Below are 17657 nucleotides of genomic sequence, written 5' to 3' on the forward strand. Positions count from 1 at the left end.
TTTGGGAATGGTGTTTATCAATAGCAACAGAAAAGCACATTTTTACTGTTGATATTGTTAGAAAAAAAGTAAAGACAGAACGTGTTGGATTTTTTTTCCCTAAAATCAAACATTCCACTAGAGGGAGCTATTTAGCTGTCAGAAAATTTAAAGATATAAATAACACATTTTGATCATATTAATACTTATTTTTGCATAATAAATATTATTAGTACAGCATTTGAACCAAAGTGCCTGACCTAGTTAGGGTTACTATTGCTGTGCTAAAACATCATGACCAAAGCAACTTGGAGGAAAGGGTTGGTTCACACATCCCCAGCACTGTTCATCATAGACGGAAGTCAGGACAGGAACTCAAACAGGGCAGGAACCTGGAGGTAGGAGCTGCTGCAGAGGCCCTGGAGGGTGCTGCTTACTGGCTTGTTCCTCATGTCTTGCTCAGCCTGCTTTCTTATAGAACCCAGGACTCCCAGTCGAGGGATGGCACTACCCGTAATGGTCTGGATACTCCTATATCAATCATTAATTAAGAAAATTCTTATGGAGGCATTTTTTTTAATTTATTTTTATTGAACTTTACATTTTTCTCTGCTCCCCTCCTTGCCTCTTCCCTCCCCCCTTCAGCCCTCCCCCAAGGTCCCCATGCTCCCAATTTACTCAGGAGATCTTGTCTTTTTCTACTTTCTACTTCCTGTGTAGATTATATCTATGCAAGTCTCTCTTGGTGTCCTCATTGTTGTCTAAGTTCTCTGGGATTGTGGTTTGTAGGCTAGTTTTCTTTGCTTTGTTTAAAAACCACCAATGAGTGAATACATATGAAAATTGTCTTTCTGTGTCTGGGTTACCTCACTCAAAATAATGTTTTCTAGTTCCATCCATTTTTCTGCAAAATTCAAACTGTCATTATTTTTTCTGCTGTGTAGTACTCCATTGTGTAAATGTACCACATTTTCCTTATCCATTCTTCAGTTGAGGGGCATTTAGGTTGTTTCCAGGTTCTGGCTATGGAGGCATTTTTTAATTGAGGATCCTTCCTCTCAGATGACGTTAGTGTCTGTCAAGTTGACTTAAAACTAGCCAACACAGTGCCCTTAAATTCTGTTAGTAAATTATTAGAAACAGATGGGGAAATCTGTGTTGAGAGTATGAGGAATTGCTTTAATTGGTGCAACTCTTGTCAAAGGTGTTTGTAACACAGAATTCATTTCCTCCAGCTGACTGTCCGGTGTTGTCAGCACTGCAGTGTTTGTGAAGAATTTTCAGACAGTTAGAACAAATGTGCACACAGATTCAGTCTTCCATAACCTGTGCAGTATAAGTTTGAAGGATGGTAGAGTGTGTTTACATAACTTCTCTCCCTGGAACAAAAATACTAAAAAGTAACAACTATTTTTTTTAAATGAAGAGAATACAATTTCATCACCACAGGCTTTAAAGGTAATCTGCTTATTTGAATATCTGAATCTAGACATTGAAACCCTAATATATTGTGTTTCATGAAGGTACACATCTTTGAAAGCAAAGAGGTATCTCTCAGCCCAGAAAGGCTTGATCTAGGAATTAAGGTGACTAATAATCAACAGGCACCAAAAGTCAACCTGAGACATCATCTAAGTTCCTTATATGTCAGTGATAGATAAAATTGCAAATGAAGGAGGAATAAGCAAAGTCAATGCAGATTTATTAAGGAAAAATGAGATATTAAGGAAAAGTTAGAGAAACTCCTCCAAGTGTGAAGTGTCCTAAGAAAGGGGAAATTATGAGCTGCATGTCTGGTGGTTTCACACATGACATTACAGAAACTAGACAAAGACTAAGACAGTTTTTGTTGAAATTGGTTCAGTCTCTAGGCATGTCCTTGGGCCAAGCAGGCAGAGAGGCAGTAAGCTCTGCAAATGCCTCCCTGGTCCAGCTGGAGATGATCACATGCTGTTTGCCCAGTAATGATGGTGATCATTTACGGAAACCCATATCTATCCATTTTTAAGTTTCTTTGTTAGCTGCCAACCTTAGCTGACCTGCTGGCAGTCACAAACACGGGCTGGTATTGCAAGTTGCTTACCCTTTAGTTGTTGCTGGTCTCTAACCTTGTCTTGTGTCCTGCTGGCTATTGATTGAATTATGCTCTCTTTGAACCCATGCTTTTTTGATCAGCTTGTAGTTTGACCATAGACCTTTTCCCTTACCACCTATGGGAAACTGAATCCTGCCTTAAAAGTATATGCAGTTTGAAAAGTTACTATCTTTAAAAATGTTTGGTGGTGAAGTGGTAAGGGTAAGGTTGAGACATGGCAGGAGTGGTGCTGAGGGCAGGGGTTAAAGCATTGGCTCCTTATGAGTTCCCAGCCAGCCTGCTCTATATAGTGAGTTCCAGGACAGAGACCCTGTCTCAAACAAATGACAGAAAATGTCTGAAATTGTTTTCATTAGTGATGAAATTGTTTCTGGCTTTTGGTAATAAATACCACTATTATAAATATCTTTAGTAGTAAGGCTTTCTCTATTTTACTTTAGTGCGGAATCATTTTTCTTAAAAGATTTATTTAATTATGTATACAGTGTTCTTCATGCGTGTATCCCTGCAGTTCAGAAGAGGGCACCAGATCTTATTAGAGATGGTTGTAAGCTACCATGTGGTTGCTGGGAATTGAATTCAGGTCCTCTGGAAGAACAGCCAGTGCTCTTAACCTCTAAGCCATCTCTCCAGCCCTAGCCCAGAATCTTATAGGAATCTAAAGTGTAAGAATGATATAAATGAATATTTAGGCAATTCGCTGTTAGAATGATTTCCAAAGGTCCAGTTTATATTTCTGGTGCCAAGTTTGTGTGTATCTTTACCTGTGGCAACCCCTGCCCAATACCAGGGCCTGGCACATACTAGACAAGTACTTTGCCCTGAGATCCTGGCAGTAGCATTTATAAATTTCTGTTCAGTTAAGATGTCACTTGTTTTTAATTTGCATTTATCTACTACTAGTAAGATCCTAACTTTGCAAATGTAGTCATTTGTTTTATGAGTCTTTTAGTTTATGTCTTTTATTTTTAGTTTTTATCTTTTCCTCATCATGCTTATGTTAAAAATTTTTCTCAGTTCATTACCACACCAACTTTAGTGTCATCTGTGTGACATGACATACATCATTATACCAGATGGGAGCTACGTGTACTATGGGCTAGGCTTCCTGGAGGTCAATGGCAGACGTCCCAGTATTGGCCACTGTTGATGGGTTTCTCGATTAGCTAGCTGGCTATGCGGGATATGGACTTTACACAAATTTTTTAATAATGATATTCTTTATATCTACAAGACAAGGATTATCTCTTTAGGAACAGCTGTGGGATAGGGAAGCACAGTATGGGAATGTATAAGACTACAGCAAAACCCTTGCCATACACGGGGGTGTATGATGAGCAAGGGAATAAATGGGTTAATGTTGATGAACAGGGAGTGTTATATTATACTTTGAATTTTATGGATAGACTTGATAGATCCCGACCCCCATGGTGTCTGCTGCATAAGAAGGTACAAAAAAGTATATTTCAGCAGATACAGAGAGCTGACAGGCATATTGGTCACTAGATGAGATAAAGAAAGGGTTAGAAAGAGAGCCTGCAGGAGGACCATAAAAGCGATAATGAAACAGAAGCTTTTCTATTCTTTGATAAGATGAAAGCACTTGTCTGAGGCTTAGGTTCCCAGGGACAAGAGTTCCTCTTCAAAGGATGTTTTATGTCTAACACCTGTTCTTGAAAATACGCTTTTCTTAGAAAACACTGAAGCTTTCATACTGTGCCAACTGATGATCAGGACCTTCTAATTTGTTCCTTGTTTAAATACTATATAATGAAAACATGAATTCAGTAAAATTGCAGCAGATTCCAACCACTCTCTTGTGTGTTGTGTCTGTCTGTCATCTCCAACCTCGTGCCTTGCTTAGAACCAAGACCCTGCTTCTCCCACGGTCTGAGTGGTTCCACTGAGCCAGTCCGTGGCAGTTCATATCTTTTTTCCTAAAGTGACTTTTATTTAGATATTTTGAGGTTTGATATAATCATTTTTCCTAGTTTTTTCCTGTTGTTCATTTAGAAAGTTTTTAAAATATTCATTCCTCCTAATATTTGTGACTTCAATATTCAATTTATATAATTTGGAAATCATCTTATGTTTTAGTAACTACTGAGTATAATTTAATTTGATTAACAGATAAACTATATCATATCATTTCTCATCAATTTTCTATTTGCATATTTTAAAGTAATTTTGTCTGATTTGAAAGACAGTCTGCTCTTATACATAAACTTTTTATCTTTATTTTAGACTAAAGAGAAATTATCTTCTATTATAACTGACCTCAACATAATAATGGATCCCACGGAGTATTCAGAATTAAGTGAGTTTGCATCTAGGTAAGCCGTTTTACAAATTTAATTGCTTTGTGGTTGATTTTTATCCTACAGGTTTTAGAATTTTCTATATAATTTTTTGCTTTCTGTTTTTAATACATTTAAATATTTTTCTTTTTAAAAAATTTATGTGTGGGGGCTGGAGAGATGGCTCAGAAGTTAAGAGCACTGGCTGCTCTCTTCCTGAGGTCCTGAGTTCAATTCCCAGCAACCACATGGTGGCTCACAACCCTCTGTAATGAGATCTGGCGCCCTCCTCTGGCATGCGGGCATACATGGAGGCAGAATGTTGTATACCTAATAAATAAATAAATCTTTAAAAAAAATTTATGTGTATGGGTGTTTTGCCTGAATTTATGCTTGTATACCATGTATGTGCAGTGCCTGTGGAGACCAAAAAAGGCCACTGAATGTATGCTCTTGACCTTTCAGCTGGATCTTTTTTTTTTTTTAAATATTTATTTATTATGTATACAATATTCTGTTTGTGTGTCTGCCTGCAGGCCAGAAGAGGGCACCAGACCCCATTATAGATGGTTGTGAGCCACCATGTGGTTGCTGGGAATTGAACTCAGGACCTTTGGAAGTCCAGGCAATGCTCTTAACCTCTGAGCTATCTCTCCAGCCCTCAGCTGGATCTTTTAACACATTAATCAGAACTTTCAGTTTGAGACTGGGCTTCCCTCTGTGGACATAACTGGTTTCAGGCTTTCACTCTTCGACCTTACGTTCTTTGTAGCTGAGATTACATGCCAAACCTTAGATATATTAGAACTCCTATTTAACAGATACCAAACTCTGACTCATCTTTGAGTCCAGGTCTGCTGATTGGTTAACAATGGGTTAAATCTTCTTAATTTTTGGTTGAATGATAGACATTGCCTGTGGGAAAGCAAACTGAAGCTGAGTACTGGTGGCCAACATTTTATCATGCTGCTGATGTGGGGAACTAACTCAGTGGCAGCCAACAGTTGAGCTGGATTTGGGATTATTATTATTATTACTATTTTAAAGATATATTTTTATTTTTAATTATGTGTATGTGCACATGAGTTCAGGTGCCCTCAGAGTCCAGGAGCAATTCCCTGGGGCTGGAGTTACAGGCCCAGACATGGGTGCCTGGAACCGCATTTAGGCACGCTGCACGTACTTTGTGTTTACTTCTGATGTATCTCTCTGCATCAGAATTTTGTGTGTGTGTGTGTGTGTGTTATGGAGGGTGTGTTGAGGGTTGTCTCTCTCTGTTACATAGGCTGCCCTAAAATTGTGATTATCTTGCCTTATCTTCCCAATTTTGGGTCCCAGGGGTGTACAAATAATGGGTACAGACCACCAAAATTTATGACCAAGAACCATACTTTGTTCCAGTCACTGCGGGGGAAAAAAACTTGCAGCTCACTAGGTCCACAGGTCAGAGTTCAGGCTTCTGACATTCAGACAATGAGAGCCGGTTTTGAGCCTCTTCTTACAGTAAAAATCAAGCACCAGATGTGGATCAAAGAGCTTTTACAATCTTGAAGTCAGGCTTAAAATTATGTTACATTTTAAGATTTACACCTTTTTGATTATAGGATACTAACTTAAAATGTTTGAGAAAGCCTGTGACTGACACAGCTGCTTTTTGCTGTCCCTTAGAGAATGCAAGGAAGAGAGAATAGAGTCCCATCGGACAGTTAAAAGTTAAGGGAATGAAATCAGGGAGTTCCATAGAGGTAATAGAAGCTAACCTTTGCCCGCCATAATCGCCTAGCTGGAAGGGAGGAAGCAAAAGTTAAATGTTTACCTCCTCTTCACAGTAGCTTAAGGCAGAAAGTGATAGTTGAAAGTTAAAAGTGGCTGTCAGCTTCAGTTTTCCTAGAGTGTGTTTAGGCTTACGATTTTTTTTAATTAAAAATTTCCACCTCCTCCCATCCTCCCATTTCCCTCCCATTCCCCCACTCCCTCTCCCCTCCCTCTCCAGTCCTAAGAGAAATCAGGTTGCCCTGCCCTGTGGGAAGTCCAAGGCCCTCCCCCCTCCATCCAGGTTTAGGAAGTTGTGCATCCAAACAGATTAGGCTCCCAAAAAGCCAGTACATGCAGTAGAATCAAAACCCGGTGTCATTATCATTGGCTTCTCAGTCCACCCTCATTGTCAGCCACATTCAGAGAGTCTGGTTCGATCTCATGCTCATTCAGTCCCAGTCTAGCTGGCCTTGGTGAGCTCCCATTAGATCAGTTCCACCATCTCCATGGGTGGATGCACCCCTCACGGGGAGACTCAACCAAGAAAGAGAATTACAGACCAATCTCACTCATGAACATCGACGCAAAAATTCTCAATAAAATACTGGCAAACCGAATCCAAGAACGCATCCAAAAAATTATCCCTTATGATCAAGTAGGTTTCATCCCAGAGATGCAGGGCTGGTTCAACATATGAAAATCTATCAATGTAGTCCATCATATAAATAAACTGAAGGGAAAAAAACCATATGATCATTTCATTAGATGCTGAAAAAGCATTTGACAAAATTCAACACCCCTTTACGATAAAGGTCTTGGAGAGATTAGGGATACAAGGTTCATACCTAAATATAATAAAAGCAATATACAGCATGCCAACAGCTAACATCATTTTAAATGGAGAGAAAAAGCCATTCCAATAAAATCAGGAACAAGACAAGGCTGTCCACTCTCTCCATACCTCTCTACAGTATAGTGCTTGAAGTTCTAGCAATAACAATTAGACAACATAAGGAGATCAAGGGGATTCGAATTGGAAAGGAAGAAGTCAAACTTTCATTATTTGAAGATGATATGATAGTGTACATAAGCAACCCCAAAAACTCTACCAAAGAACTCCTACAGCTGATAAACACCTTTAGTAATGTGGCAGGATACAAGATAAACTCCAAAAAATCAGTTGCCCTCCTATACATAAAGAACAAAGAAGCAGAGAGGGAAAACAGAAACATCACCTTTCATGATAGCCACAAATAGCATAAAGTATCTTGGGGTAACTCTAACCAAGGAAGTGAAAGATCTATTTGACAAGAACTTTAAGTCTTTGAAGAAAGAAATTGAAGAAGATACCAGAAAATGGAAGGATCTCCCATGCTCTTGGATTGGTAGGATCAACATAGTAAAAATGGCAATTCTACTAAAGGCAATCTATAGATTCAATACAATCCCCATCAAAATCCCAACAAAATTCTTCACAGACCTTGAGAGAGCAATAAGCAACTCTATATGGAAAAGCAAAAAACCCAGGATAGCCAAAACAATCCTATACAATAAAAGTACTTCCAGAGGCATTACCATACCTGACTTCAAACTCTGTTACAGAGCTATAGTAATGAAAACAACTTGGTATTGGCACAAAAACAGATATTGACCAATGGAATCAAATCGAAGACCGGGATATTAATCCACAAACCTATGAACACCCGATTTTCAACAAAGGAACTAAAATTATACAATGGAAGAAAGAAAGCATCTTTAACAAATGGTGCTGGCATAACTAGATGTCAACCTGTAGAAGAATGAAAATAGATCCATATCTATCACCATACACAAAACTCAAGTCCAAATGGATTAAAGACCTCAATATAAATCTGACCACACTGAACCTGATAGAAGAGAAAATGGGAAGTAGTCTGCAACACATGTGCACAGCGGCTAAGAGCATTTCTTATTCTTTCAAAGGACTCAGTTTTGATTTCAGGAACCCATATAGTAGCTCATAACTATCTGTAACTCCAGTTCTAGGGCATCACATGCCCTCTTCTGATCTCTGAAGGTACCAGTCATGCACATGTGCACGTACATACATGCAGCCAAACACTAACATAAAATACATAAGTCTAATATAAATTGTTTTTATAAATTATATGATAGCTGTCTTCACTATATCAAAGAGACACTATATTTCCATTATTCACAATAATAACCTTGCACTGCAGTGTAATTTTTCTTAGTCTCAGTGTGCTTGCTTAATAAATTTAGCTTTATTATGTTTTATATATATGTATATATAGATATATGAAAGTATTGTACATGCAAGATTTGATATTATTTTGGTTTTAGGCTTTCACTAGAAGCCTTGGAATGTATCCTTCATACCCCTCACTCATGTAGGATGCATCCCAAAACTGGTAGATATAAATTTTCTTAGAACAAGTAAGCAAAGTTGGAATCATGAATCATATAAGGATTATGTTTGGCATGTTTAACTTTATAATAAATCGCAAACTGTTTTCCAAGATGATTATATTATTGTGCAACACCAACACTGTGTAAGAGTGAATGATAATATTTAAGTGAAATAATTACTAGCATATTGATTTCTAGGAGAGCTTTGTAAAGTTTTTAATTCCGAATTTCTTCTTTTGCTTTGCTTTGTTTTTAAGAAGACATTTGGAATCACTTTGGTTTTCTGACCACTTTAGTTGAAACTGAAATGTTTTTGCCAACATTTTGTGAACAATCCATAGCATCTGTTTTACATTTGCTAACATTTGGACTTTTGGACTTTGCCTAGGAAAAATGGATACATTGTAATCAACCCTACTGTGCTAAGAGTCCCCCATACATTCTATATGTAATTGAAAGCTATGCATGCTATAATAATAGTAATCTTGATAAGTACAAAGGAACTGTACTTCTAAAGTTCTTTTACAAATTACATTACTGTCAATAAGTTGGTGTTTGGGTATCTGTGTACTCTGGACAATTCTTTTTGTTGTTGTTGTTTTTCAAGACAGAATTTCTCTGTATAACAGTCCTGGCTATCCTAGAATTTACTTTATAGGCCAGGCTGACCTTGAACTCACTGAGATCTGCCTGCCTCTGTCTCCCAAGTGCTGGGATTAAAGGAGTGTGCCACCACTGCCACCACTTGCTCACACGCTCGTGCACATGCTTGTGCGCTCTCTCTCTCTCTCTCCCTCTCCCTTTCCCTCTCCCTCTCCCTCTCCCTCTCTCTCTCTCTCATCGTTGTTGTTGCTCACCACATGCTGAAGGGTTTATTTTTTGCTTACTTGGTTGATGGAAAATAGATAAATCTTGTCTCTTTGCTTATGTGCCATATTGAAGAAATTAATCCATTTCACTGTTTTTTTTTTCTTCAGTGTATATACTTTGGAAAGTAATTTGTTTACTCAGAAATCCTTTTTCTTATCTGTCTGTTATTTTGATTTTTTGAGACAGGTTTTCTCTGTAGCTTTGGAACCTGTTTTGAAACTAGCTCTTATAGAACAGGCTGGCCTTGAACTCACAGAGATCTGAAAGCCTCTGCCTCCTGAGTGCTGGGATTAAGGTGTGGACCACCATTGCCCTGATATCTGTGATACACTGGCCAGGCTTGAACATCTGGAACCTCAAAGTCCTGTACCAGTGACACACTTCCTCCAACAAGACCACACCTCCTCCAACAAGACCACACACATTTCCTAATAGTGCCATACCCTATATGGCCTATAGGTGCCATTTTTATTCAGACCTCCACAGGTCCTTTCCACATTTTAATTATTGTTATGAGCATGAGTGTACAAGTATCTCTTTGAGACTTTTTTTACTGTCTTTTAGGCATATACCCAGAAGTGAAATTGTTAGTGTGCATGGTAATTTTTGTTTTGTTCTTTTTTTGAGACATGATTTCTCTGTGTAGCCCTGACTGTCCTGGAACTTGTTCTTTAGACTAGACTGGCCTTGAACTGACGAGATCCTCCTGCCTCTGCCTTCTGGGTGCTGGGATTAAAGGTGTGTACCACCACCTCCCGGCTCTCTCGTTTTTTGAAGAACTGCCATTTTGTTTTCCACAGTAGATACCTGCTGCTAGATAGTATGTCTGTGTACATGTGTTTAATACAGATAGCTATTGTGTTGAGTTTCTCTATTTTCTGCTATAAATATTATAACTGTCCTTTTCCTGCTTGCCTGGATCCTGAAAAGGACAAATGAAAAATGAAGCATAAAAGCTCACTAGCCCTTTATATCCAATGGAGACCCCTACAGCTGGGATAAGTAGAAGTCTAAAGACTTTCTGTCTTTTTTTTTTCTAAGACAGGATTTCTCTGTGTAATAGTCCTGGCTGTCCTGTGAATGCTCCAGGCTGCTATGCAACACCCTGACCTCAGTACCAGCTACCTGGCCATTACCACAGGCACCATCATTGTGTTTGCAGCCTGTGGGCAGTTCTGCCCCCTGCTGCCAGCACCTTCCTAGCAAGGGACCAGCTCTACTCAGCAATGTTATGATCTCAGCATGCTCCCAAGCCTGTCACCACTACTGTTGCTCTAGTTCTGCTTCTCTGTGCCACACGCCTCTCAGGTATCCCAGGCAGGACCATCATGTGTGCAGCCTGCGCGCAGCGCCATGTCCCTCTTGAAATATTTCTTAGAAATGTATACACTCACTTTTGTGCTATATTTGTTTGTATTATTTTTATTTAATTCTATAGGGGTTGTAATATACACAATCTACTTTTAGCAGTCTAGCAGTTTACTTTGATTTTTTCTTTTTTATTATATTTTTATTAAGTTCTTAAATTTAGATATATTTTATCATATTTTTGTCCCCTCCCCTAAATCCTTCCAGATCCTCTCCCTCTCTGAAAAAACAAACAAAAACCCAATACTACAACAAATCCCTTTGACCAAGAAAACAAAATAAAACAACACACCAAAAACGAAAATAAAGCCACCAAACTATAACTGAATAAAATTACACACAAAAGAAAGACATTTTATATTAGTCAGCTATAGTATAATTGTAATTATGCTGGCCTGCTCTGTCACCTGTGTATCCTGTCCCTTTAAGAGACAAGCTCTGCCCTCTCCCAATCTCTCCTCCAAGGCAAGCTGCTAGCTCGCTAGGCTCGCTCGCTCTCTCTCTGTCTCTGTCTGTCTCTCTCTCTCTCTCTCTCTCTCTCTCTCTCTCTCTCTCTCTCTCTCTCTCTCATATCTAGAGGGATTGCTTATAGCTGGGACACCAAAGATCGCAGTATTTACTGAGACCCACTATTTAACTTTACTGACTTAATCTTATCCTTATTTTTTTAAACTTGTGGCTGAGAGTAGTGGCCCACACGTTTAATTCCAGCACTTGAGAGGGAGAGGCAGGTTTATCTCTTGTAAGTTCGAGACCAGCCTGATCTACAAAGCCAGTGCTAGGGCAGCCAGGGCTATTACAAAAAAGAAAAAAAGTCCTGCCTCAAACTACCAGTAAAATAATAATAATAATATGATGATGATGATGATAATAATAATAATAGTAATAGTAATTTTCTTGTAGTGGATTGTTTTGGCTTTTTTAAATTGTTTTCAAAGTCTTCATTTGTATTTTTGAAAGTTTCTTTTGGATATAGAATTCTTAGTTGACAGTGTGAGCTTTTAGGGTGTTCCCCCCAACATACTTTAAAGATACCCAATTATATTAACTATTTGACATGAAGTCTGTTGTATTTCCTCTCATTGTTCTCTGTTAATGAAACTGGTTTATAATTTGCTTGTGGTAGCAGTACTCAACTCTGTTCATTTGACACTGATTATAAAATTGTGTATCAAAGATGTTTGTTATATCTGAATTTAAAATACAAGTACTGTAAGGATACTATGCACTGGTATAGGCTACGAATACAATAATGAATAAACTAGTTTCTTGTTTTACAAAGCCTAATGCCAAAATCCTAGCTGTGCTAGACAAGAGACAGAAAGAAATACCTTGAGGTGGCACATGAGATGCAATTATCACTGATTTACTAGCAGGAAGTCTAAGAGGGAAAATAAACTTACTAACACAGAGGCTATAAATAGCACTACTCAGGGTTGAAAGTCCATTAGTGGCCAGGTGGACTGGCAACATTTATCTTCTCTACACAGTGTTGCCTCACCAAAGCCAAATGGTACTCATCTTCTCTATATTATTCCTAGAGTCCTTTGGTGGTGGGCTGGAAGAAAATTGTCAGTTGTCAGAGGTCCGGTGCTTGCTGGACTAGACAAGTGGCACTTCAGTCTGTCATGTCACCTCATTTAATGATGCTTATCCTATTCACAGTATTCTGTGAGGATCAATGGCAGCCTGCTGGACCAAGAGTACTTGTGCTTTTCACAGTGCTCCTTTTCTGTACCATTTATCACAAAACCAAATTTTATTGGTTAGATGCCAGAAGTATTGGCATTATTAGCCAGCTTTTGCTCTTTGTATGATTAGCATTCCAGTAACAGCTGAGTTAGTGTATATGCAGAAAAGTAGTTTTTCTTTACAGATAATGCTAACTTACCTAGCTCCTGGTGTATTTTGGAGAGGCTAACTTTAATTCTGGCCAGTGCAGTGGGCCTTCTCTGTTCCCTTAGCAGAGAAGTGTGTTACAGGGAGAAGGTAGTTGATGCTGATGTTGCACTGTTTTTAGGGATCATGAATAAAGCTTACAAAGAAGTAAATAACTAAAATCATAAACATGATAATTGATCATGGAAATACTACCAATAGCTATTCCAAGAGCTATGGGAATATAAATGCCTACAGTATGCCACACATGGAGTCTTGCTAGCCCAGAGCTCCCACTCTCTAATGTGTGGTTGGCCTTTCTGCTATTTAGCCCCAGCCTTCTATGCATAGAGTTCTCACTCAGGAACTTGTATGGGATAGAAACTTTGTTCCAGAAAGCACATTATTTTGCATTCATCAAATATGATTTCCTGGAGAATGTGGCCTTTGAGTGGTTAGAAGTTGGATAGGTTCAAACAGTTGAGGACGTTCCAGGCTGAGATAGTCGTTTGTGGCAATTAGCATTAGCTGTCACAGAACACCCACTTACACAAGTGTAGGGATCAACATATAGAAGGGCATCAAGGGTATTTTTAGTGTTAATGTAACATGTTAATAAAAAATAAGAAATATAAATGTTAAGTGAGCCTGTCATTTCATTCTAGTTATTAATTATAGCATTTTACTCTTACAGAGCAGAAGAAAAAAGAGATTTGCTCATGTTTTTCCGAAGTCTACATTTTTTTGTGGAGTGGTTTGAATATCGTAAGAACACATTTAAGCATTTTAAGGTAAAGTCTGAAGATTTTAAATTTAAATATATGTAGAAAATTAAGCTGGTGTTGATTTTGTTGATACACTCATAGTTTGCTTACTTTTTTTGAGACAGGGTCTGACTATGTACCTATAATATCCGGGGTCTGGATATTATGGAACTGTGTAGACCAGGCTGGCTTCAAACTCACAGACATCTGCCTGGCTCTGCCTCTCTAGTGCTGGGATTAATAGTATGTACTACATACGTGCTTTAAATTTCAAAGAATAGAGAATATTGTCACTGGTTTAATAAATTACCAGTTATTTGTAATAAATGGGTGAGAAGTTTCTATATAAATCAATGGATAATTGATATTATGAAATTTTATTTTAACTATTCACTAAAGTCTAATTTATTGAGAATTTTATTTCTGAAAATTCAGCCTTTCAGGACTACATAAAAAACAAAAATAAATGCTAGTACAGAATATATAATGCCTGCTGTGGTGGTGCTTGCTTTTGACCCCACACTCATAAGGCGGGAGCAGGGAGGTCAGGATGAGTCTGAGGCCAGCAAGTCCATGCACACTCTGCCTCAAGCAACCTATTATATATTGTCACAAAGCAACATAATTGTAATTTCTATGCCAGACTATTTTAAGCTGCTGCATTATTGCACATCTTGAGTATAAATATCGACACCTGATTTTTATGAAGTAATTGTTTGCTTGTTCATTTTGATTTTTCACAGCTCTTTATTTCATGTTTAATTTTTTTTAAAAAACAATCTTTTTATTTTACATACCAAGCCAGTTCCCCCTCCCTCCTTTCCTCTCCTCTCACTGCCCCCACCTTTTCCCCACTCCATCCACTCCTCAGAGAGGGTAAGGCCTCCCATGCGGAGTCAACAAAGTCTGTCATATGATGAGGCAGAGCCAAAGCCCTCCCCAGTGTACTGAGGCTGAACAAGGTATCCAGCTCCAACTTGCATAGGGCCAAACTCGGCCCTCTGAATGTGGGTGACAATTATGTGGCTTGGGCAGTTTGTGGGGGCACTGGCAGTGGGATCAAGATTTATCTCTGGTACATAAGTAATGGTTTTAAGTCTGATGGAAATGCTTAAAGACTGCTTTTTAAAAAATTATTTAGGGACATAATCAAAAGTTGTTTGGTTGTTCTAATCCCTCAGGTCCTGCTTATTTCCATAGCATTGTTATTAACAGCTGTCAGCCACACAAAAACCTGAATCAGTGTAAATAATATTTCAAGGTTCTAGTCCTTAAAAAGCCTAACCTATGGCTGTTATTTTAAAGATTAGTACTGATTTGCCTGTATTTGGACTTCAGTTCTTTTCTTATTATTAAATTCATTCTCTTTGGTTGACTTAATAAAATTTGTCAGGTATAAGGCTTTCTCCAGAATGAAACATGGGCGGTTCCCATACAGCAGTCCTTCAAGTAATTCTCATGATTTTGTTATATTTTCTTGTATGTGTTCATGTATTTATTTCTGGGCTCTCTAGTTTTTTATATCATGCATACACACATGCACACACACGCACGCATGCACACACACACACACACACACTCAGAGAGCAGTAATACTCTTTGGGTTATTGTATTTTTATAATAGGTCTTTAAGTTAGTAGATGAGTCTACTCTCTTGCTTCTTTTTCAAGATTTTTTGTTTATATGGGGTTTTAAATATTCCATGTAAATTTTAGAGTAGATTTTTATGCTTCTGTAAAAAAAATCATTGATACTTTCATAGGGATTTCATTGAATCTTGAGATTGTTTTACTGTCTTAATAAGATAACATTTCCAGACCTACAAACATAGGTGTCTATTCTTTTATGTATGTTTTCTTAGTGTTCTATTGCTGTGAAGAGACACCACGTTTAGTTTATAGAAGGAAACATTCAATTGGGGGCTTGCTTACATTTCAGAGGGCTAGTCCATATGGCAGAGAGAATGGTTACAGGCAAGCAGTCATGGTGCTAAAGTAGTTGTGAGCTCACATCTGGTACAGGCCTTGAGAGAGACACAGCCTGGCATGTGCTTTTGAAACCTCAAAGGTCACCCCCAGTGACACACTCCTCCAGCAAGACCACACCTCCTAATTCTTCTTAAAACCGTTTCACTTCCTTTCACTAAGCATTCTAATATATGTCAATGGGAATTATTTTTATTTAAACCACCACATGTCTTTTGTGTATTTTTTATATATTTGTAAGGTCTAAATAATTTTTAAAATATCTCATTTTCATTTTATGTGAATGTGGGTTTTTTTGGGTTTTTTTTTGTTTTGTTTTTCAAGACAGGGTTTCTCTGTAGCTTTGAAGCCTGTTCTGGAACTAGCTCTCGTAGACCAGGCTGGCCCCAACTCACAGAGATCCGCCTACCTCTGCCTCCCGAGTGCTGGGATTAAAGGTGTGCGCCACCACTGCCTGGCGTGTATATGTATTTTTGGCTGTACATTTGTATGTATGCCACATGTGTGCATTGCCAGTTGAGTCCAGAAGGATGTGGGTGTTGGTTTCCCTGACACTGGAGTTGTCAGTGCTGAAACTAAATTTGAGTCCTATGCAAGAGCAGTAGGTTCTCTTAACCTCTGGACCACATCACCAGTCTGTAGGTGGAGTTTTCCTGTCCCACAGCTGCTCTCAAACACACTGAAGTTTATATTAATTATAAATACTTGGCCAATAGCTCAGGCTTATGACTAACTAGCTCTTACAACTTAAATTAATACATTTCTGTTAATCTATTTATTACCATATGAGTTGTGGCTTTGCCTGTCGTCCAGCATGTCTTGCTCCCCCTATGTTTCTTAGTAACTCCTGACTCTGCCCTTTCTTCCCATCATTTTCCTAGTTTGGTTGTGCTGCCTATTCCTGCCTGGCTACTGGCCAGTCAGCTTTTTATTAAACCAATCCAAGTGACAAATCTTCACAGTGTACAAAAGAGTTATTCCACAGCACCAATCCTGTTATGATTTTTTTTAATTTTAAGATTATTTCTTTAGTTATAATTGTCAAGAATGAAATACCTGTATTATAGAGTAGAATCAAGAATAATTTTACTTGTGTTGTTTTCCTTGGTCCATTCTGGATTTTATTTTATTTTTCCGTACAAAGGTGTGTAACAAAGATATAAGCTACCTCTGTTCAAGTGGTCTTACTCAAAATCCAAGTTATTTAAGTAAATTCCATAATTTATAATTTTTAGCAATATTCTTTCTCCCAAAAATTTTATCTAAACCGTTGGTTTTAACTTTGAAAAAAAATTATAATTGTCTTATGGTATTTTCTCATTCTATTACAAAAATAATATAGAAGGCTGGGAATAGAGTTCAATAATGCTGTCTAGCATATACAAGGCACTCTATTCAGACCCCAGAACAATACACACCCCCAAAATACCAAATTGTGTTTGTATGCATGTGTATATGAGTATATTTTTCTTGTGAAAGTCAGAAACTGAAAGGACATGCCTGTCCATTGTCCATTGTCTCAGCCTTGTCACTCTATTGCCATTGATTTAATCTCGATTTATTAGTTTGTTTTTTCCCATATAAGCAGTACCCTTCTATTTCGATAGATTTTTTTTTTTTTTTTTTTTGGTTTTTCGAGACAGGGTTTCTCTGCAGCTTTTTTAGAGCCTGTCCTGGAACTAGCTCTTGTAGACCAGGCTGGCCTCGAACTCACAGAGATCCGCCTGCCTCTGCCTCCCGAGTGCTGGGATTAAAGGCGTGCGCCACCACTGCCCGGCTATTTCGATAGATTTTACAATGTTTATTGAATATTTAATTCAAATGTACTATTAGGTACCATACAAGTGTAAACGGTAGAACTGTGTTCAGTAATCCTAGTGAGTGTTTAGTCACAGAGAAACTGAGGCATGCACACAAAATGACACAGTGGGATAAATTTACTATAACTAACATCAAAATGAATGAACTAGTAAACATTATTAGAATAATCAGTATGGCCTTATAGGCCACAAGTACTTTAATGAAAAGTTCTGTCTGGGTCAGCCGTAACATGAGAGAGAAAGGGGTCGGTCTGCATTGGGGCAAAATATCAAATGCTTGAGTATTCTAGGAAAAGCATGGAGATTCTAATGTGTATCCAATAATGGAAGCAATAGTAGTACTTTTGTATATAAAAGATAGTTATTTCTAAAACATTGTTAATTTTATGTTCAACTCCAAAGTAATATGTAGACTAATATTTGTGAGTGTGCTATAT

At 38.1% G+C, this 17657-nt stretch overlaps 1 protein-coding gene across 1 annotated transcript in view; it reads left to right on the plus strand.

Moving 5' to 3' along the window:
• Positions 1 to 17657, plus strand: part of LOC119816415 (centromere protein P) — a 206149-nt gene that overhangs the window by 12992 nt on the left and 175500 nt on the right. The window contains exons 4-5 of the mRNA XM_038333036.1: positions 4319 to 4407; positions 13346 to 13442. Coding sequence (XP_038188964.1) covers positions 4319 to 4407; positions 13346 to 13442 — 186 coding nt within the window. The remainder of the gene's footprint in view (positions 1 to 4318; positions 4408 to 13345; positions 13443 to 17657) is intronic.

Source organism: Arvicola amphibius, chromosome 6 (assembly GCF_903992535.2).
Source record: "Arvicola amphibius chromosome 6, mArvAmp1.2, whole genome shotgun sequence".
NCBI classification, from domain to species: Eukaryota; Metazoa; Chordata; class Mammalia; order Rodentia; family Cricetidae; genus Arvicola; species Arvicola amphibius.